The 23,257-nt window shown below is 41.1% G+C and overlaps 1 protein-coding gene across 2 annotated transcripts in view; it reads right to left on the reverse strand.

The window, feature by feature from the left end:
- The window catches only part of LOC107653108 (transcription factor COE3), a 113,015-nt gene extending 94,750 nt beyond the window's left edge, over positions 1-18,265 (reverse strand). For both annotated transcript variants that reach the window (XM_016439743.1, XM_016439744.1), the window contains exons 1-6: positions 18,200-18,265; positions 17,792-17,948; positions 17,120-17,183; positions 16,796-16,851; positions 15,536-15,609; positions 13,962-14,030 (exon numbers count right to left, since the gene is read on the reverse strand). In XM_016439743.1, the coding sequence (XP_016295229.1) occupies positions 13,962-14,030; positions 15,536-15,609; positions 16,796-16,851; positions 17,120-17,183; positions 17,792-17,948; positions 18,200-18,264 (485 nt within the window). In that variant the 5' untranslated portion in view covers position 18,265. The remainder of the gene's footprint in view (positions 1-13,961; positions 14,031-15,535; positions 15,610-16,795; positions 16,852-17,119; positions 17,184-17,791; positions 17,949-18,199) is intronic.
- Positions 18,266-23,257: the final 4,992 nt, after the last annotated feature.

A 23,257-nucleotide genomic window follows, 5' to 3' on the forward strand; every position in this document is an offset into this window, starting at 1 on the left:
TCCGTTCGCGATCGCGATCTGGGGTGGGTCCCCTTCGGTCCATTCACCGCGGGGGCCCCTCAAGCGCGGGACCAGTTGCACCCCCCCTAAGGACGGCCCTGACTATAACCTTCAATTGGAAAAGTATAAGTTTGATATCTGAATTAGGACTTCTGATTGGAAAACTCAACCAAGAAATTCAATTTGGCCAAAATTTGGTGATACAAATGGATATGTGCCCTAGCCCTAATGATTAACATTATCAAATAAGATGCATCAACTAGTCAGTAATATGAACATGGTTAAGCAAACAATTACAGAACCTTTTTTTCCGCCAAAACTTGGGGTCAGTTTTAAAATAAATACTTTTATTCAGCAAGGATGCATGAAATGTATCAAAAGTGACAGTATAGAAGAATCCTAAAAATGTGTTATAGTTTCCACAAAAATATTGATAATTATAAATGTTTCTTGAGCAGCAAATCAGCATATTAGAATGATTTCTGAAAAATCATGTGACACTGAAGACTGGAGTAATGATGCATAAAATTTAGCTTTGCATCACAGGAATGAATTACATTTTAAAATATATTAAAATAAAAAATAGATATTTTAAATTGTAATAATATTTCCCAATATTACTGTTTTTACTGTATTTTTTTTTTTTGTAATGCCACCTTGGCGACCATAAGAGACATGTTTGAAAAACATTAAAAAATCTCGTCGGCCGCAAACTTTTGAACAGTAGTTTATATTAGGGCTGCACGATAAATCGCATGCGATATTTAACGTGAACAACGGCTCTGTGTAGTAAATGCTTCTCCATGTGAAAGCCCGCACGTGATGGAGATTTACCGCTGATTACAGAACCGGCTTTACTGACAAGATGCACATTAAATATCGCATGCGATTTATCATGCAGCCCTAGTTTATATTATGCAGGTATATAAATGGAATGCAGCATTAGCATATCCTACCTGACTTAGCTTGTGTGGATAAAACTGGCTAAATCTGTTTACATTGTTGTTTTTTCTGGCGAGGCACTCGTTTCAAAAGCGTACTCTGCCCATCGTGTTGGCCAGATGGAGAAACGAAGACAGAGGCATCCATCGCAGCTGGCTCTGATTACCGAGTGTCTATCCGTCCTCCAGCATCTTAAGTCACGCTTTGAAATATTACTCGAAACCAGGAAGATCCAATGAAACCCAAACAGATATAAAGTTCGACGCTGGAGGGAAGAGCGACGCTCTGATTGGCTGCTCTTCATTATGTCCAGCTGGAAGGTAAATAATCAACAAACACTCAATGAGGGACAGCCTGTTCCAGCCCACCACCTTAATCAACACTTAAGGAATCAAATTGGATTTGCCCTATCAGAGACAAATAGACTCCAGATTGTGTGTGTGCGGCTCTCTCTTTCATTGTAAGAGTGACAGATATTTATCGTTGCTAACTCAAAGCCGAAAACTACAGTGATCCATTATTTCTATCCTGTTACAATAGGTTTGCAATTTATACTTAAAGGTTAATATACAAAATGTAAATATGAAAAAAAAATATTATATATAATAATATTAAAAATAATTATTAAATGTAAAAAATAAACATTAAGAAAATTGTAAATACATTTAAATCCATAATTTGCATATACACTATATATATACAATATATATATATATATAGCACTTCTGCAAATTATACACTATATAAATATAATAATTCACACAAATGCTTTTTGTACTAAATTTAGCTTTTTTGCACTACATTAGATAGATAGATAGATAGATATTAAAATTAATACTTGTAGTATCACTCTGTTTTGTTTTATAAATAAAAATAATATGAAATAAAAACAATAATAACCCTAGACTTGTCTCTTTCAAAACATGGTTTGTGTTACTTTCAAAATGTTTTGGGGTCGAAGATCATTGCAAAGTGCTAATAATGGCCTTGGCTAGCAAAAATCATCCCACAACACCACATTATGTACAGCCAGTATTCAGTGCGCTTTGTGCCAAGAATTAAGTTTTTTCTGAGAAAAAAAAAAACCACAAAACAATTGATCACTATGATTTTTCCCATAACAAAGTGGAACTGCTGAGTTTGAGCAAGCCAATGTAAGTATAAACTAAAATCTGGCTCATATACAGTATTATACAATGTTCTTGCATCAGTATGTGAGGTGGACGCAGAGGCTATGTGTGTGTGTGTGTGTGTGTTGGGACCATTTCACTGAGTAATCCTGTAGGTCTGCCAGAAGAATGCCATTTTTAAAGACATCCCTTAAAATCTGCACCCTACTGAGGCCAGTGGTTTCCTCTGTCATTACAGAAGTGTAAACTCCTGGATGTGGGAGATTGAGGGTAATTTCTTACAGATGCAGAGCCTTCTCTGGCTCTCGACTTGGAGATTTAGGGAAAGAGAAGATCCAGCCAGGACTTGACGAGCTGGTCCCAATTCAGGATAGACGAGCTCTGACGATTGAGTCACTGCAGACACGTGCAAGCATGAATCTGTGACTGAACGCAGGTGTATATTACTCATCACGGGCTTATCTGGAAATTATATTATTGTTATTATATACAAATGTCCATGACATTCTATACCTATGTAGTCATTGGGTTTGGTGCTGGGATTTGCACACACACCCAGACAAGAGGCCCAAAAGTGACGTCTGTGGTCGTTTTTTTTTAAATATATTTTTAGTGCCTTTACTGCTTTTTAATGGCAGAGAAAGAGGGGATATAATTGAAAAGCAATTAATAACCCTTGACATTTCGCTTTCAAAACATGTTTTATGCCAACCCTACTATATCCAAGGTCCATTTTGGGGTAAATATCAAATATCAGAGCAAAAATAACAGCCTTGGCTAGTAAATATCTTTGTACCACATCACATCAATTATTTTTGTCTGTATTTTCTTATCATTTGTGCCACGAGCTCTATATAAAGTAAAATAATAATAATAATACATAATTTAAATTAAAAAATGTTTGGAAAATATGATTAAATTATTATTATTATTATTACATTAGGAAACAGTAACTAGGGAATGGTCCGCCATGTCTGCCAACTCCTATAGGCCAAGCTCTGCTGTTGTTTTGCATGTGCTACTGTTCCTCTTCTCATTCATTGAAGGGCAGAGGTACGATACTTTTTCATTCAGCATATTGAGCAGGTCTCTGGACAAGCCAGCCAGCGGTTTTATAGTTAATCAATACCAATCCATTCCCAGCCTTGATGTTAAATAGGGATCAATACAGGCAAGCTGTGACTGGATCTGATTTCAATTGGTTGGCCAAGCAGTGGGTTTTAATCTGAAGCTAAATCAGACAGGAGAACATAAGTCAGGTGAATTACAACACTCTTTTCCCAGCACCAGGAAACACCTGTCATATTTTATTATCACATTCTGGGCAGGTTTGTTCACCACCTACGTTTTTTATTTATTTATTATTTTCTTTCATTTCCACAAGAGAAAGAGATACAAGCTGTCGCTAAAGACTAGCATACAAAAAAGACGAGAAAATCCTATTTCTCAGCTCTGATGGAGTGGGAACCTGAGAGAACGCCTCCTTTTTTGTCTCTTCTTAAATGATTGATTCAGAGAGACCGGACAGATCGATAAAGTTCTTAAGTTCAGTACACTTCCCGACCAGAAGATCATAAGGATCACATCATTTCTGAATTAGTCCAGCTGATTCACACAGATCAGACATCTCACGCTACAAAGAGCCCAGTTATTATAGACAGAGAAGAAGAACTTACCCAGCACTTTTTTCCACTACTCTTTGAGGTGTATAACCCGTAATACTCTCTTCTCGTCCTAAATGTTGCCCCTTGTCTTTAAAAAGCCGCCTTATTTATCTGTGACCGCTGAAATAGCAAGCTCTCCGACGAAAGGCCTGCCATGTATTCCTGTAGATAAGTATTGTCAGCCACCACACTTTTGCTAAGCCCCCGAAATCCCACTTTCAGGAGTGAAATCTATAAAACTCATCCGACTCTAGCGGATCTAATGAAACATGCTAGCCCCTATAGCACTGATTGATCAGCCAGCGGTCAAAGCCCTGGCCCGGCCGCCCCAGTGTCCCACTCCTCTTGTGGTCCATCTATGATGATAAATTAGCATTAGATGGAGCCTAATAAGTTTACTAAACATTTGGGATTTGCACTAATAAACTGGCAAGCTAGCAGGCTAGCAGTGAGAATGAGCAATCCCCGAGCAGCCCCTTATCTGAGGGACATGACAGTTAAACCATGCGTCCAATCTGCCATCGATTCATCATCCTGGCTCCATTGTGCATTCTTCACAAGAGGATAATTACGCAGGAGTGTTGCGTGCACACCATGGTATTTACATATTTACCATCTTTTGCTAGCATTATGCTGCAGAAATGCTAAAGAAATGGAGCAAGAGCGAGTCTTTCGAATGCACATGCAAATTAAAAATGCTTGCGGCATCTGTCAGCAATAAGACACAAACTAGAATTTATCTCAAAGTTTGATTTAGCCCGCATTACAATGTACGATCGCGCAGCTAAACGGCCTTACTTTGTGCGTGCAAACAATTTAAGAGTTAAACAAATATTTAGCATGGCTAATGATATTCTATCAAGTCGACCTACAGCAACAACAATCAATCAGCATCGCACCCCATATTTACAACAATGTAAATTAGCGACAGCTTTGAGCCGAGTAAACGGCTGATGATGTGTGCTGGATGGCAGACGGGGGTTCTGGACGCTGTAATTGCTGGGAATGATTATAATGAGGGTTTGGGAAACTTAAGCAGATTCTCACTTATAATGATAAATAGCCTTGAGCCAGTGCGTGAAACGGGCGGCCTAACCTTTCAACTACACAGCTCGCTGCTGACTTCTGGGCTTAAAAAGACGTGAAAATAATACATTTTTGTGATGATGCAACAATGACCGATCAGGCAATTGACAATTCTGTCAACTGTCCCGAAACGCGAGCTAAAGTCTTCTATCGCAGCGTGCAGCAGCTCTAGATGCGTCGATGTGAAACGAAGGGTGACGTTTTAGCTCATCCGCGCATCACTAACGCACAGATATACGTCCTCCAGCGCAAGCGAGCGCAATCTACCCTCAAATGTTCATGTGAGATTCGAAAACACGCTTGCGTTATCAGCAGAACCGACCGGTGGCCGATAATCTTTTGACAGAGGGGCCTATATTTAGAGATAACTTGTCAGCTTTAATAAATGATAGTTATTTGCTGCAGTTTTTTTGAAGGTTTCAGAGCCGATGGCCCCTCCCGGGAGCCCATGGGACGGGCGACGGCCAAGGCCCAGTGCCTCTCACAGAGAGATGCTGATGGCGTGTGCCCAATGTCCAGATCGCTGTCCTGCGACCTCAAATTGGCGCGACCAGCACCATGTCCAATACAATCCTCACACTGTTTCCTAACCTAATCTCAGCGGTGTCACACGACAGATTGCCACATTCGGAAAAATGGGAATGGAGGTTGGGTGGGTGGCTGGGATGGGCTGGTTTAAAAAGAGAAAATATATGGGAGCCTTGTGATTTTTTGAAAAGAGAGAGATCGGAGGGACAAGGAACGGATATTTCTTCCAAGAGAGACAGCACGCACTCAACACCCTGATCTGATTTACAAACTGCTCCTAATGGCAAACAAATGTTGTGGGTGTGTATTTGCAAATAAGAAAAAGAGAACCGTACGGATCTACAGAGCCAACATCTACCGCAAACCAAAAGCCAGTTAGCATGCTATTACAGGCTAAAACACACACTGACATTGTGTTGACAGAATCAAACAGGACGCTCCATAAACACGCACATGTAAAATAGACAGTGCGGCCGAAAGGAAACCAAACACGTCCATTTAATTTAGCACGAAAACATTCTGCTGCGCTGCAGCGCCCAGGAACTAGAAACGACTGCAGAAGTAGTCAAAATAAAAATAAACATTTGATTTAAAGCATTGTTAGCTATGTGCGCGCAAAGCAGATCTGTTCTGAATCCATCCGTGGTGTGAAGTTGGAGCAAAACAGCTTGTGCCGCATTCACAGAGGGAAGCGTCATGAACTTCGGACATGCATTCCAGTCAGTCCTTCCTAATCCAAAACTGATTCAATTTTCCCGGTTGTTATTCAAAAGGAACGTGCACCCGCGCCGGGCTATTGTGTGACAGCACACCCTTTCCAACTGCCCAGGGTGATTTTTTGTGCACGTCTGCATGCGTGCGTGCATGTGTGTGTGTGTGGAATCACATTTTTACATGTCTGGCAATAATCATGCTTTATGCACGTTAGTATTTGTTACATGTGAATCCATGCATGCATATGCATGTGTGTGTGCGCGTGTTGACACGCTCAGCGGGGGTTTTCATATAGCCCAACAAAAGGGGAGTGTCGTTGCTTTGTGCGCTCAATCAAATAAAAGGGGCTTTTTAAAGCACATATGTCCCCTCCACGGAGTCCTGATTAGACTCTCAATATCTCCACCAGACACACACACACACACACACAATCACGCTGGTTGTTGTAGCAAAACTATCATTTTCACATTTCTCTTCTGATTCGCATCTGCAGCTTTCTCACCGCTAAGAGTGTGTGTGGATTTCGTCTGTCACTATAGACTCCTCGGAGCCGGCGTCTTCCGGTTACAAGGCCCATGCAACATGTCTTACAACAACACAGCGCAGGGTTCCCTCCTGTCTACACATGCTAGAGCTATTTCCCCCTTCCCTCTTCAATCCTCACACACAGACCCACATGGCACAAAAAAGAAACGCACACATTGCCATTGCCAGTACTATTAGCATGTAGCAGCTAAATCAAGACCATTGATGTTTCTACACTAATAGAGAATCCTAACTTCATTCATTATTAGAAAAACTCCTAAATCTTGATGATTTAAAAAATAAAAGTCCATCTCCTTTCAGACACCAGAGCTGGGTGTTAAAAATGAACAAACTATGTGATATAAATACAATTTGAAGCCTTTTGCTATATTTTATGCTTGCCACCTGATGTTAACAAACTTGAATGCAAAAGTGCAAAATCATGTCATAGGAAAAAGAGCCTTTCTGATTGGCTAAAAAAAGTTTGACTGAATGTTTTTTACAATTTGCAGCAACAATGTCTGTGATTACTCTCAGGAAGAAGAAAAAAGTTACAAACTCATTGCAGAACCTTTAAAAATAACGCTTCCTCAATGGTTCATTGCAGCACTTCCGAAGTTTTTTTATTTATTTTTTTTTTTTTTTATTAATCCTTTTTAATTCTATATAGGGTTTTTTGAGATTAAAAAAGTTTTTCATTAAAAGTAAGCTAGCAACACAAAGATCATGGGTTTTGTTATACAAACTAATAAAATCACTTTGGATTAAAGCATCTTCCTAATGTAAATGTGAATATAGTTTGCTTACTAAAAAATTAAAGATTTTTTTCCTAATGAAATCAGGCTGCAAAACTAGCCGGGAGCCTAATTTTTAAAAGTGTAGCAAGTAGCAATGATTATTTTTCAGATAGGAGAGTGTTTACCTCTGTCCGTAGAGGACATTGTTATGGAGAAGCCTGCTCTTGAGTTGTGTGCTGTCGGACATCTGCTAGGCCTTGACCCACTTCTACGTGTGAGCAATGTGTGGCAGCACTAAGGTTTGGCTTTTTGACTGCAGAGGCTGTTTCTCATTTTCTGTGTGAGTGCGAGTTGAGTGCTAGCTGCCAAGGGCAGGTTAAGCTCTCTGCTTCTCCCCTCCTGTAGATCTGGCATCCCTTCAGTTCCTCGCATAAAAGGTGGCAATCTTCATTAAAACCTCTTACAGACAACTGTCAGTTATTCACAGTTAGAAAGAGCCAGCTGTTCTCACTCGCTCGCTCCCTCTCTTGATCCCTCTAGTGAGACAGAAGTCACTAGTTCATAACAGAGGAGTTTAGAAGTGTAGTCGGTTCTGAAGAGTTTCAAGGTGACAGTGTCATCCACGCTGCACGCAAAGGCATTTTTGTATATCATTATGTCGAGGAGACAAAAGAGCAATTAACATGTAATTACAAAAGATTTTTGGTCTACATTTCAAACAAGCCGGCATAAGGAGAACCTTAAGTATGCTAATGATAAATCATTTGCATACTAGAAAACACTTGCCTTTTTTCTTTCCAGGTTTTTTTACAAAATCCTCAATTTATTAATGCAAGCTGAATTAATATTTAAATGCTGTTTATGTATTCAAAAAAAAATTTACATTTAATTTATTGCACATAATAAATGGTGTCAGAATCAAATTGCAATCGTTTTGTCCATGTAGGCCGGATGTGACAACAATGGGTCAACCAATAACATGACTGTTTTTCTATCCATGACAGATAGGGGGAGTCTTTAAAACTTGTTTGAATACAGTCATTATTTTTGCAATTCACTTTGCTGCCTCTAGTGGCACAAAAAGACACTGCACCTTTAACTAATGCCCTAAACATAGGACAGAATCTAACCAGCAATTATGCACTTAAAACCTGTGCCAGACAACCTACACCAAAGCAATACACTTGCAAGCATCCTAGTATAGCACTGTGAGACAGCATGAGCTATATTCTGGTGTTATCTTTCATCCCGTAGTGGAGATCTACACTCTGCTTTCACTTTGGCCACTAGTGGACTTGCTCAGTGAAGGAAAAATCTCTCTCTCTCTCTCTCTCTCTCTCTCTCTCTCTCTCTCATGTTAGCAGAGGGTTTGCTGACTGTCTCATAAATAAAGAGTTGCTGCGCACACCTGTGTACCTGCAGCAGTGAGGCTGTTACCTGGCCAGAGATATATCTGCTGTCTGCAACCTCATTAATCAGGTCTAATGGAGCTCCGGCGCTCTCCTCCTCTCACACGTGTGTATCTGTGAACATAAACACACATATACGTGCATACGCATCCTCCAAGACTGCTGTGGCTCTACTGGTCTACTGAGGTACAATGACTTTTCGAATAAAACATTCATACACATACACGGTCTGTTGAATGTCACCTGGACAAGGTAAGATATAAATAAATAAAAATATTACTCTCGTGGCTGGAGGCAAAAGCAGCAGTTCAAGTGCCCTCTACCGTACCGCTCTGTTTCACACGTCCTGCATGGTTGTATTTCCTATTAAACTGGAAGTTCGGGTGTGACATACCGGGGGGATTGTACTTCGATTTGAGCAGCGCTTAATTTACGTCACAGCATGATTTGCTACTTACTATACTACTCAGAGTCATGTGACATCAGGGGGAGGGACATTCTCATTTTATAGAGCATTTGATTGGACAACAGTGTTGATACTATCAGAGAAATCTGCACAAATTGTACATTTAGGGCAGCTTGTCACTGAAGGAGTACCCTTAAAAAGACAACTTCGTACCTTATCTACCTTTAAAAGGTGCATAGGACCTTATTGTAGTACTGCAAAACCTTTTGGTACTACTATGAAACTTTTAGCTGTAAATAAGGTACAAAGATACTCTCACTCCCTAAAGGTACAACCTTTGCATATTGTTCTGAGAACTGATATGTTGAAGATAACAGCTCAGTTTGGTTCATCAAATCTGCTAATTGTGTATTTTGTCTACGTTTAGAAGTGCATAGAAGGTCTCAAAGCTAATAAACAAGGACTAAAGCCACAGAACTCCCCACAAGGTGGGTAAAACAGGCCTTTCTTTGGGAGGAAAAAGACAGGCCGGGGAATTAACACTTAACACGGGCTTAATTACGGCACGCACGCGCCTGTGAAAACCTGCCATTCAAGAGCATTGGTAAATAAACCTCTCTTTACAGGTGATCCAAATGTGTCTCGCTCCAGACAGCCCTCTGTTCCAGCGCTGATATGCAATTAAAATCATCTCCAAAATTCTCCTCGACAGGACGGGCCCAAGCCAAAAATGTAAATGACATTAAGGGAGACAATGAATTGAATTTTGTTTAATGTCCCTTTTGCTGGTGCTAATTTACATAGCGCTTTTCCAACAAAAGCTCTGACCTTCTAAATGCTGGCATTTGATCAGCTCTGAGAGCGGGACTGTGTGCGGATGGTCTTTTTAAGTAGCCTGGTCGGAGAAGATACAAACAAAAGGGCAAATAAACTGAGGAACGATCTGTGTTGGTTTTTAAAGATAAAAAAACCCCGCAACAGGCGGAGTACGAACACAAATTTTCCCCCGGCATATGGCTCCAGGAAGACCTAGCTAATAACCAAACGTAATCCCTTCTGGAAAGGTCCTCCGGTACGAAAAATTAATGAATGTTTAGCTAAATCAGCATCGGGACCCAAATACCGCGCGGTCCGAACAGGTGCAGAAGCCTCAGCGAAATGAGCTACATAAACCGTCCTGCTTCACAACTGTGTACTCTGACAAAAAAAAAAGTCAATGTCATGAATTATTCAGTTGAGGGAGGGGGTTGGCTGTCAGAGGTCAGCATGTCTTGACCTTTCTGACAGAAAGTGAAAGGGAGATCGGTTGGCTAGGAAAACCCTGATCGTTCTTGAGTCGGAGTGGTATTATTAGTTTTTGGACCGATACGGGGGCGGTAAATTATCCAACGCCTCGCGCTTGACGTGCGTTCAAGACATCACCTACAAGAGCTCGAGTCTAGCCGTAGAACTCCTCATTTCAGAGGCTCAATCTATCTTTCAAAAAATACCAATGAATAATCTACGGCGAAGCCGGGTCGGGTTGTGAAATATTTAAAGAACCATTGAGGTTGAAATTTTGTAACAGCTGTGAAATACAACCAAGTTTTTCTCGTTTTTTTTTTCTTTTTCTCCTCGTGAAGAACCTAAAGCTGCACCAAAGTCCAAGAGAAATAGTATAAACAGATGTCTGGCTTGACTACAGGAAAATAGGACACATTTGGAATGATAAGTCTCCTAAACTCCATTGAAAATGCCAGAAGCGAGCGGGTGCCAGTTATTGTCCAAGCCCGTGCCAATGAGCAGTATGCCTGGCCCATGTGCCATCTGGGAGAATGTGGCTGAAAACGTTATTGATAATGGATCACCAGATCTTCTGGTCACCATAGCCCTGTTTAGCAGAACATTCTCGTCCTCTATCTGTCTGTCTATTTATCTATCCCCAGTCCAACCCAGTAAAATGTTTTGATTGTAATGCAGTCGACCCTCGCACTACTTCCTCATCTACTTCCTGTGCACGCAAATGCTTGTTTATAAATGGTGACTGAGCATGCATGTATCTTAGCTATGCATAAAACTCCCTTGTGTACTGTAATGCTCCACTTTTTCCTCAGAGACTAGGAAAAAAGACGGACCTAACAAGACATAACCCCACAGGATTAGTTTTGTGATTACAAATTAGTTTTATATCATACACCCCACCTGCACGAACGCTTCAGTCATTTGAGGTTTGTGTTTCCGTGCGTTCCGGGCTCTCCCGGTCGCCTTGTTCTCTGAGCGTTGGATAAAATCATCTGTTCACAGTTGTGATATGCAGACAATGCAGTCGGCTAATGAAGCACATCTGCTTTTGTGATCTGACAGAACGGATCGCCCCTCTATGAAAACGATCCTCTCGAGTCTTTCAGACGCCTCACAATCAAAATGTGAGCTTTTTTATCCGCCGTTTCAACCTACCACAATATCCCTCATTTTGCCGAGTATCAGACCTTCTTTGCGCTGTTCTCCTTTTCCTCTTTTACTAGTGTTACACATATTGTTCACCAGATTGAAGCACAAAGCGCCAAGACATCCGATCCATCCACCTCTATTTAGCCACAACACAAAGCCCAGCAATTTATGGGAAGAGTCAATGCAGTAAATATCAGTGAAACCCTGTTATAAAGTGTTTGTGTGTTTTTTTCTTTTAAAGGTAAATACATTGTATAAGCCATGGCCGGTGGGGAGAATCGACTCTGACTGCCTGAGACTCTTTTCAGGATCTGCTAAGAGGAAGTGATATGTGTTTTATCTTCTGTTCAGAAAACCAAAACAAATCCTCCTCCTCCTCCTCCTCCTCGCTGGGACTCCTCTTTTCCTTTTTTTCTCTCGCCCCACTAGCTTTTCTTTCTCCTGCGGTTGAGTTACAGTGAGTGCATGAATGTTGGTCCTGTAACTAATTACTGTTCGCACACTGTCAGAGCTCTTCAGCACGTCTGTTTAAACAAGCTAATCATTTAATGCAAAGATAACCAAGGTTACTGGGATTGATTCACACTCTTTGAGAGTGTTTACAGAAGAAGATTTAAGGAATTCATATTCCACTTAAAAAAAGGTTAAATAGGGGCTCTGTTCCAAAAGCTAGTCAGCTGCCTACATGGGTAACATTTTACAGCATCATTATGCTGATGTGAATAAATATTTAGCATTGATGCTACCTCATAAGACACCACATTTTAGCCAGATTGTAAGGCAGCATTGCTTATTCACGGACAAGAAAATCCCAGAATGCAATAAATAAATTTAAAATGTGTGAAAAATCAAAAAAGTATAAATGAAAATTAACTATTTTATGCTTATTAAAGCATTGTGGAATTAGCTTGGCAACATGTTAATGTTAAACTCTTCTCAAATGTGATTCAAATGTCTGTTGCTGACTATGTACAGCATTTAGTGAATGCTGCTTAAAGCAGAAAACAAGACAGCTAACTAGGCTTCACAACAGAGCGATGGATTATGATTCAAATCAAATATTGATTATGAATAAGCTATGTGGAAGAAATAAAAAACTTCTACTCTAAAACTGAATCAAACAGCCTCTCCTCACATGAACCAGTTCACTCACATTATTGTGTAGTAAGGCAGGGTTTCCACATTACGACCACATGACGTGAGAGCGGGAAACGCTCAGACCTCCAAACACGCAAGCACGGCCATAATTTCGACACGCAGGGCATGAGTCCTTTTTTTCCAATGCTTCACACACTTCATGCACGGTGAGTGACAGCGACTACTGGTCACTGCTATTTGATTACTAATAAGAGAGATGTTCCCTCTGTCAGATACCAAACATTCCCCGCTAAGCAAACAGCTATTTCAGCAAGTCAAACATTAGCATTGCTATCCACTGGTGGTGCATATTTCGTTCCCGGCTTTACCCATCATCTCGCCCTCCAATCTAATTTCCCACTCAGTGGACAGGCAAGTTTGTGATCGGGAGATAACTTTGCAACAGCTACGGCGAGAAAACAAGACTCTCACTGCTGGCACCGCTTGCTGGTTATTCATGGCTCTTTACAGCAGATGGAAACAGAGAGACTCCTGGCTTTATGGAGCAAGGTAGGCTTGTTCTAGCTCACTAATCTCCAAGAGGCCCGGACTCCAGCAGCCAGCGCTCCTTGTCACATTTACCGTTTCAGCCGCGAGTCCAAAACCTGCCCTGCCGTAATCCACGTACGTGCTGCCACCACAGGGATAATTGGACAAAAAGGAAGAAGTGTAAGTCTCGCCGAGTAAGTGTAACCTTGAGCCAGACTCACAAAGAGAAACATAAGCTGCAGAAAAAAAAAAAAGAAAGAACGTCAATTACCCACTCGGCGGGAGCCGGTGTGTTTGAACACGCTTTCCCTAATGTGATCAACATGCAACCGCCAACAGCCAGCCCAGAAACATTACTCATTTCCCACCGGCAGCACTGCAGAGCGCAACGTAAAGATGCCTTTTTGCCTCGAACATGCACGTTCGGAGATGCAACGTTACTGCTCAGCTGCGGCACGCAGTCGTGCCACAAAGCCAACGTGAGGCAGTGCACTGTTTACAGAGAAGATAAGCAGAGCAGTTGTTAACAAATTACGATGAAAGGGTTGAGAATTTAAAGCCAAACGCTCTCTCGATGCGGCGAACTGCTTGCAAGTCTCGAGGAAAGCACGTCCCGGACAACTCGCCAGCAATTACGCGGTCCCTAAAGACACCCCGCGTCAACCCACCTGCGCGGCACGCCGCACAAAAACACGGGGCAAACCCGGGCCAGGATGCTGGGCCGCAGCGCCCTACGCTCACAGGAAGCAGGAAGATAGTCTTACCTGTCGATGATCACGGGGTCTGAGGGCGTTTCGTTCCTGTTTCCGCAGCTTTTTTTGTCACAACACCGACTTGGGGAGAAGAACACAGGGAGAGAGAAAAGGAGACATGAGATGAGATATGAGAGAATCAGCAAACAGCTTGCATGTGTCTTTCGTCTCCGAGCACCGTGTGTTTCGATTTATTCTCTCGTCCTCTTTTCTAGCTAACCGCCGAGGTGTTTGGCGTAGGTTCTGGCTGAGCCGGATGGTGTTGGTGGCTGCGGTTCTCACAGATGCGGGCGGCGGGTAAACACGGAGCCCGGCGCTGTGGCTGAAGGAGGGAAAACAGCATGTTTTTGGTGTTTGTCTTAGTGCTGAGAGGAGGAGAGGGGGTGCCAGGAGGCTGGGAGGGGGGAAAGCTCTCTCTCAGCCCCAGCTTTTGTTTACCTCTAATTGTCAAGCTGTTGTGTCTGGAGAGGATGCAAGATGCCACCTTCAACCAGGATTTCTGTGGGGCACTTATTAATTACCAGCTCAAAAAGCCTCCATCAGTCTCCTACAATGTGCCAATGCCTCCATTTTGAGGCCCTGAAGATGCTTCCATTATGCTTTCTTTAATTAATGTTGAAATTACAGAGGGAAAAAAATGCCTCTTGAATTTAAAGAAGCCTACTTGTATAATGGTTACATGTCTAAGTGAGCCAAATTAACACCATATGGTATAGAAAACACGTAAAGCTCCTTAAAGCTGACAGCTAAAGTGATTAAGGTATGGACCTCTGCTTGGGACTCGGAAACGCATCCGTGCGGTTTTGACGCAAGCAACAGAGTGCGATGCGAGGAACTTTCTTGATCGTTAAACGAGGTCCTGTAAGCTCTTAAAAGTTTGAAGCGTTTTTAGCTCGCGCGCAGAAGGATGTGGCGTGACCCCTGCGCACTGTTCTGGTTCCTTTCCGATTTGGTGGAAAATTGAGTGCTTGCTTCCATAAGCGTCGGGTTCTCTTTCAGTGCAGTTGTCTTATTAATCGTAATTTTTCTACTTTTAAAATAACCACAGGATAAGGATATATCTGTGGCGTGTGCGTAAAAATCAGAACAGACAGAGTGGCGCACGATTAAAATACTGAGGATGAAAAGCCACTTTCCAAAAAAAGTCCCGAGAGCGCACACACGCGTCTGCATTTGAGCCGACCGCTGTGTGTGTGAATTTCAATTCATCCTCTATAGTGTTAAAAGTCCAGTGAAACCATTCATAAGTCCGATGTCACCAAATGATCCGGTCAGATTTGCGCTTTTGAAGTAGAACTTCTGAAACTCGCAGAGCAGGGTGCAAAGCGAACCGTAAATCATTACGCATAAGACGCCTGACAATTCTGAACATTTGGATTCTTTTCAGCGTATCCAGGCAGATCTATTAAGGGATTCATTGATTTTCTGTAAGGCTGATGCTCGGAGGCCTGGATGGGCCTACATCATGTGCGTTACGCATTTATGAAAACATGACAAGACATTATGGCTGATAAAATTCAATTACGCAGTCAAATGTAATAGTTTATAATTATCTGAAAATGAAAAAGATGTTTATTTTTTCTTACCTGCACATAATTTCGTGTGTGAGAAGAACTCGGCACATTTCTGGGTTTTTATCTTGACCTTCATAAATAATAGCCTTGAAATAAAAGTCACAGTGAAGACGTTTTAAACAAGTGGACAACACATAAAATATAACATTTAAAATATTAAATATAAAAACGCATTTCTCCAGCAAAGAAAAAAAAAATACTATGAAATTAAACATAAAATAATAAAATGTGGTTTTATGCCACAAAGTTCAATTTCATCAATTAAAAATCGACAAGAGAAGGTGCGTAAATAAAATCCATTTAGCCCACATACATTGTTAAACAATGTTTTATCTGTAAACCAACACACATGCCCACATTCAAGATAGAGATAACCTCTGTGTTATTAATTTGCATAAATAAATATGATGTTTGAAATTAATATCAACACTTGGCCGGTCATTGCGATGACAAATTATACCACATGCATATCACTTTAGAAATGAAGAGTCGCATATGCTTCTGTTTAGATCTTTGCGCTATTTATTTGGGGAATGATAACAGAAATCACATAGATGTCACTTCTCCGACGCAGATGGCCGCGGTAAATAATATCCATAACCGTACACATCAACGCGGTTATAATCTGCAGATATGTAGGGGTAGAGTGCTAATGGGCAATCTGTTGTTTATTTTGAGCCGCTAACAATGATTTTTCTTTAGATAAAAAGCGGTGTCGGGGGGTACGCTTGAGTAATTTTTGAGCATTGGCTTTAACAGATGGCGTTTGGAGCTGTAGGTGCGCACGGGCCTTGGTGCTTTCTGCGCGTTCTGTCTCACTCTCTCTTTCTCTCTCTCTTTCTGTCTCCCTCCCTCCCTGTTTGCCCTGCTCCCGTTATGATGTACTGTGCAAGAGCGCACTCCAACGCGTCCGCAATAAATTATCAAGCAGCTACACGAGAAGAAACACGTGGTAATGTGATTCATATTAAATTAAATCCGCCAAATAACCTCCCCCATTAATCAGAGCAAGCCAAAATACAGCCACGGCTTTACATTACAGTGTTCACAGCACATGTGAATATAACGAGCTACAGCATCAATATCAATAAAAGCTCTGCATCTCCAAAAAAATATATTACATACAGAGAAGAAGATGTATTTGCTTATTTTGTATTTACTTATGGAAACATGTATACTGTAATATAAAGTGTGACCAAAGCACGTGCAACAAAATATGACACAGATTATAAATATAAATACACACACGCAAGAGAAAGGAAAAGTTCTTACCTGTTTTGTCATGGAATCGATTAACCGAACATAAAGATCCTGTTCTGTTCTGACGCCTGTGGGAAATTATTTTTGTTTTTCAATGTGGAAAATGTCTGGTGAAAAAAAAACTATACAAAGTTTCCTCGGAAAAAAAAAAAAAGAAGCTGAAAGTATTCTTGAAATTCACTAATAGAAAAAAAAACATCATCGAAGGTTTGCCATCTACTAGAATTACATTTGTGGAATAAACTGAACTACATTTTTAGGAAACTAATACGGCTCCATTGAGAGAATAAAACACTTGTAAATCTATCCTTGCTGAATAGAGAAATTTACACTTACCGTTGCTGTACAATAGTTGTATTTTGTAATGTATCCCATTGTTAGTTTTTTCACTGTTAGGTTCCTGAAAATAAGCATTTGTTTGGGGTCAGATTGGCATAGATGGCGTTTGGAGCTGTAGGTGCGCACGGGCCTTGGTGCTTTCTGCGCGTTCTGTCTCACTCTCTCTTTCTCTCTCTCTTTCTGTCTCCCTCCCTCCCTGTTTGCCCTGCTCCCGTTATGATGTACTGTGCAAGAGCGCACTCCAACGCGTCCTTCCGTAGGATCCGTGGGGCGCGTTGGAGTGCGCTCTGTATTTTGTAATGTATCCCATTGTTAGTTTTTTCACTGTTAGGTTCCTGAAAATAAGCATTTGTTTGGGGTCAGATTGGCATTATTGGGTTGTTGAGAATTTTATTTTAGTGTGTTTATGAAATGCATGCATTTTTTATATTTTATTTTTTGTCTGTATGCATGTTCCCTCAGCATCTTTACGCTTTTAAAATCCAGCAACTGTATTTAAGGTTGTATTTAGTAGATTAATTCCTGGCAGTAATGTGTATAATGCATATCTATTTTTGTTTTTCTGTGAAATCCGTCAAAGCGGTTTAATGGCGCACGTGTTTCCAAAGATCTAGAAGTGTGGAAGTTTTAAGGTGAAAATTCAAAGCAGTATTCCAGAGTGGCGCTTACTTTATCCTTTTCCACAAAGTCCACAAAAACTGTCCTTTCGATCTCCACTGGCTGTCCCTGTCTGTCATAAAGCGCCAGGACGAAGTGGAAAAAATTGGATTTTCTGAGGTTGGATGGCGGTTGTTTCTCATAGTGCGCCCGTGCCAGACCAACTCCACTGCGGGGAAAAAAACGAGACACCAGTGTGGGTTAAAACAACAGGCGTACACTTGAGATATAAATAGATGTAGATAGAATGAAAACATGGGAGAATTCTTGATTTGTCACTTAAACTGTAATATGATGTAATGAACAGGGGAAAGCGGCGAAGAGGTGCATGGGGAGATTGTAATTGATACATGGCATATTGGGGATTTAGGGGTCGATCTGAGAAATGCATTAAAAAATCGGATGATTTGGCAAACGTACCTCTGGGCGGCCGTGTTCGCATCCACCACCCCAGCCGTGTGCATCCACGATCGGACCGGATTCATGCCACTGCCCGTTATGATGTACTGTGCAAGAGCGCACTCCAACGCGTCCTTCCGTGGGATCCGCGGGACGCGTTGGAGTGCGCTCTTGCACAGTACACCATTGCAAAAAAACAAAACAAAAAAACATTCACTTTTATATAAGTACACAGTAGGCCTATTATTAGTACATATAAATGTATGAAAATCCAAGCACTGTTGTATACACATAAAACTGGAAAGGAAAAAAAAACGCATGCGTGTGTAAATAAACACACGGTGCAAAAATAAATTGCTTTAAATATATGAGAACTTATTATAACGTGTAGTAGCAATTAGCTCCCTTTTGAATTTTAATTTGCCAGCTGTATGCTGGATGCAAGCGTTGGTTTGTATTTCTGATTACATTAATTCTATCAATCATTAATTCTATTAAGACATATCTAACAAAGATAAACATTAAAACCGTTAGCCCAAATCTAGAAATTGCAAATAACAAAATAAGCACTAGATAGAATTTATCAGACATTGCTTTATGTGTCCTTATTTATTTTCCTGCCTCTCACTGAAAATATACGGAAAACCATAAAGTGGCTGTTCAGCGCCATTGACTCTTTGATCATGTTCAGCTCCATTCAGAGGCGCCTCAGATAAAACCTTCATATTGTCTCTCCTGTGAAGCCAAACGATGGATAAACTACAGATAACAAGAGCCTCAAAATCAAGCTAAAGGTCCGCCCTGTTCTTGAGAGGCTGAAATGGACAATGGAAATGAGCTGAGAGTGATTTCAGAGAACATCAGAGTACAATATGAACTCAAGTGTCTGTCTCGCGCCTGGAGCTTTATTTTTATGCCTTTAACCAGATCTGATTACAGCACAACAAAAGTGAGTTTTCACGTGCGACAGCGCGATATAATGACACACTGAAATTTAGTAACTGAATGCCAATTAAGAAATATTGCACTGCCAGATAAAAAAAGTGCTTTTTTTTTCATTTTATTTTATATTAAATACAAAGCAGCTATGATATAAAATTATTACAACAATTTTCATGCATTATAAATTATCATGTGTGTGCTTCACAAGCACAAGCATATGAGCTATATATTGTCTCAGATTAAAACACGATTAAATAATAATAAATAAAAAAAACAGCCTAATGAGCGCAATACAGAAATATAGGGTTTGACAAATATGCGAGAGCAAGACTATAATGTGGCTCATGAGAAACTAATCGGTATAAATAATAAAGAAATGTAATAACACTTTAGGTTATTTTCCCTTTATCCTCAGTTTTTCTTTATTAATATTATTATTTTATTTTTAAATGCGTATTTAAGGTGAAAATTCAAAGCAGTATTCCAGAGTGGCGCTTACTTTATCCTTTTCCACAAAGTCCACAAAAACTGTCCTTTCGATCTCCACTGGCTGTCCCTGTCTGTCATAAAGCGCCAGGACGAAGTGGAAAAAATTGGATTTTCTGAGGTTGGATGGCGGTTGTTTCTCATAGTGCGCCCGTGCCAGACCAACTCCACTGCGGGGAAAAAAACGAGACACCAGTGTGGGTTAAAACAACAGGCGTACACTTGAGATATAAATAGATGTAGATAGAATGAAAACATGGGAGAATTCTTGATTTGTCACTTAAACTGTAATATGATGTAATGAACAGGGGAAAGCGGCGAAGAGGTGCATGGGGAGATTGTAATTGATACATGGCATATTGGGGATTTAGGGGTCGATCTGAGAAATGCATTAAAAATCGGATGATTTGGCAAACGTACCTCTGGGCGGCCGTGTTCGCATCCACCACCCCAGCCGTGTGCATCCACGATCGGACCGCATTCACCCCCCTCTTGGTATATTTTCCTGAATCCCAAACATTAAAACAGTTCGCGTGCAACCCACTTCCAGCCAAAGAGATGAAATGAGAGTGTGAGCGAGGGCGCGTCGTCTCTCCAAGAGCCCCTTCGGATAGCCGTGAGAGTTTGTTTGGGATTTGTCGAAAAGAGGAGAAGAAGAAGAAGAAGAAGAAGAAGAAGAAAAGAAAAAGCAGTCCCGACTCCTTCTTCAGTCCGCCCTGCGTTGGCACCACATGAACGATTCAGTGCGTAAAGATTCTCAAGCCTCTCCAAGCAGCTTGTTTGGATAGATGGAGATCCTCCCGTGGAAGAAGCGAAACAAGTCGCGCAAATAGCAGGGATATTAGACTCGTTTTAATTCAGTTAAACATTTCTTGAAACTTTCTGTTGTTGTTGTTGTTGTTGTTGATGATGATGATGATGATGGTGATGCTCTTAGCTTGGTGGCATCCTATAACAACAGCATCAAAAAAAGGCTTCGGGACACTGCTGAATCCACCACTTCTGGCTCCAAAAGACAAATAAACGCGTAAATGATCACCGTGGAGGTGTTCCCGGACACGGGAGAGGATGGTGAGGGGCCTTTAGCGAGTCTTTGCAGAATGGATGGAAGCATACAAAACTCAACCCTCTATCCCCCAGGACTGGAACCTTTCCCGGGAGCCAAAAACTCCAGACCCACGGGATCCACGCTGTCAGAGGATGACGCGCACGTGGGCGTGGCTTTGCCCATACATGGAGAGGACTGACGCTTCCTGTCGCTGGGCTTTAAGCTTGGACCGTGAGTACATACTCGACTGTAGTCGCTGCCGCTACTGCTGCTGCCGCTACTGCTTTTCCAGTGTGCATCGTGTCAAGTAATCATCAGAGAGGAACAAAAATGAATGATAATTAAAGCCCGTGAATAAAGCGCGGCGCGCGGGAACTATATTTCCTGAAAAACTGCCATGCAGGTTTATAGAGTGCAAAAGAGCACTGACTGACCACCCATCTGCTGCAAGTGGTTTCCAGAATAAACAAATAAAAAGTCTTTCTGGGCCATCATCACTATGACAGCGGTGCCAAACGTCCCTGACGCGAGCCTCCAAATCGATTCACTTTGATTACTCTCAAATCAGGAAGGTGTACTGGCATTTTAAGACTAGATGCTCCTTATAATAAACACCCTGGGCATATGCATAATGGCGTAATGCGCGTCTTAAATTATGGCAACGTGTACCGCTTGAATCTAAGACCCGGTTTGCGTGCGTGGAGCGAGCCGAGGCGATGTCAAACTCCTAGTCCTAGCGCGTACAAGCTTAATTTTGTAAATTATTGCAGAATTACATCTGAAAGTGTGAAGGGACTCGGGGGAAACATTGCGTCCACCCTCTCCTTCTATGCGCAAGAAGTAGGATGTCTTTTTAAATAAAAATATAATCATTTATCAGGACAATAAGGGTAATTTTTGTCCTTTCATCTCGTAAGGTGCTCATATCTCCGATATTGACAGACTCTGCATGTATGTTAATATTTGAATTAATGGGGGTAAATGGAAGTCCGATGTTGGTTATCTGGGGACCCTGTGCGCTGGAGGGAGGGATGGATGGATGGATGGACGGACGGAGAGAGGAGAAGAGAGATGTGTTTTACACTGCAATCTATTCTGCTAGTGTTGGGGGTTAATGACTATTGCCAAAGATAAGTGAATTATCAAAGCTGTTGCTCTTGCCTCGACTCAAAATCCATCACATTGCATCGTCGTCTAGTTAAATACGTAAGTAATAAAATTATATTTTACGACAATTTAAGATTGATATGCTTTTTGTCTTTAATTCGCAATGACTTTGATCCATGCATACACTGAATGCCTCTGTGAACTTTAATGTTAAATGGCACTCTAAATGATGATGATTATTTGTCTTAATCACGAAACTGTTGTTTTATGTTTCACGTGAAATGTGCTTATAATTACTGTTATCAAAAATTCGACTAACATTACGCGTGTGCTAATAAATAAACCTAAAGTTTCCGGAGACCTATTTGGCATGTGGTTTCTTTGTTTTTGTTTAAAGTGGTATTATTTTTATTTTATCCAAACCTATTCTAATTTACCATGATACATATTTCAGGTTTGCTAACCCTAGGCCTAATCTACAGTATCTCTAATGCAGATTACACGCCAAAGCGATTTCAATCTGATTACCAAATTAGGGTTTTAGTCTAAATCCCTTTAAATCTGATACTGTTGACTAGAGAAGTTCAACAATCCCATCGCGTAGGTAACGATCCCGTCCTAAAAAGGAGTTTTAAACCTTATTTGACAACAAATGCAGCTCCTATTTGCATCTTTGCGCACGGCCAGATCATCCAAAGCCCAGTTTTAATCTTAAAGGTCTGGAGCAGAAATGACACCTGCAAAACTCTAGAGAAGCTGCAGAGGTGAGGAATGGCCGTAATAAAATTGCTTGCAGAGAGAGTGAGGGCCTGTCTGTCTCCAACATCACAGGAAAAAAAGGGCTGACATGTGCGTTCGGGCTGGTATTGGCATTGAGACATGAAATTAAATTAGAAGTGCTGAGATTCTGGGTGCGTAAAATCGGACAACTGACCACTCGGAGAGCACGTCATGTAGTGAAAGGCGTGAACCAGCTCATCATAACTCATGCAGAGATGCTGAAAGATGATTTACCTTCGGAATATCAATCCAAGTGCTCAACTTTCTAGGTTTTAAGCGGATGTGCCAACTCCAAACTTTCCAGTTCTTCACAACGTGGTGTTTTCGACCATATAGAAAATAAAGAACATCTATTTGGAAACGAATGAGGACCAACGTTTCAGATTTGCATGCTTTTAAAACCAATATCTCTTATATTGAGACTCGAAAATAATTTTTACATTTGTAGTGGGTTTATCTAAAAGGGAGTGTGGGAGAGAAGGAGAGAGGGAGAGAGATGGAAATCAAAGATGCGTAAACGTCAGTGCATGACAAACAGGGTGAATCAATCATTCGTCTTTGCATTTTTAAACTGTTGCATATGTTCTCTTCGCCTTAATCATGACAACTAATTACATCGTTAATGATCAGAAAAGGGAAAAATGAGGGCAAATAAAATCTTGATGAATTATGTGCACTGCTATTAGAGTCAAGTCATCATTTTTTATAACAGTTTA

This window comes from Sinocyclocheilus anshuiensis, unplaced genomic scaffold (genome assembly GCF_001515605.1).
Source record: "Sinocyclocheilus anshuiensis isolate Anshui unplaced genomic scaffold, SAMN03320099.WGS_v1.1 scaffold1328, whole genome shotgun sequence".
NCBI lineage: Eukaryota > Metazoa > Chordata > Actinopteri > Cypriniformes > Cyprinidae > Sinocyclocheilus > Sinocyclocheilus anshuiensis.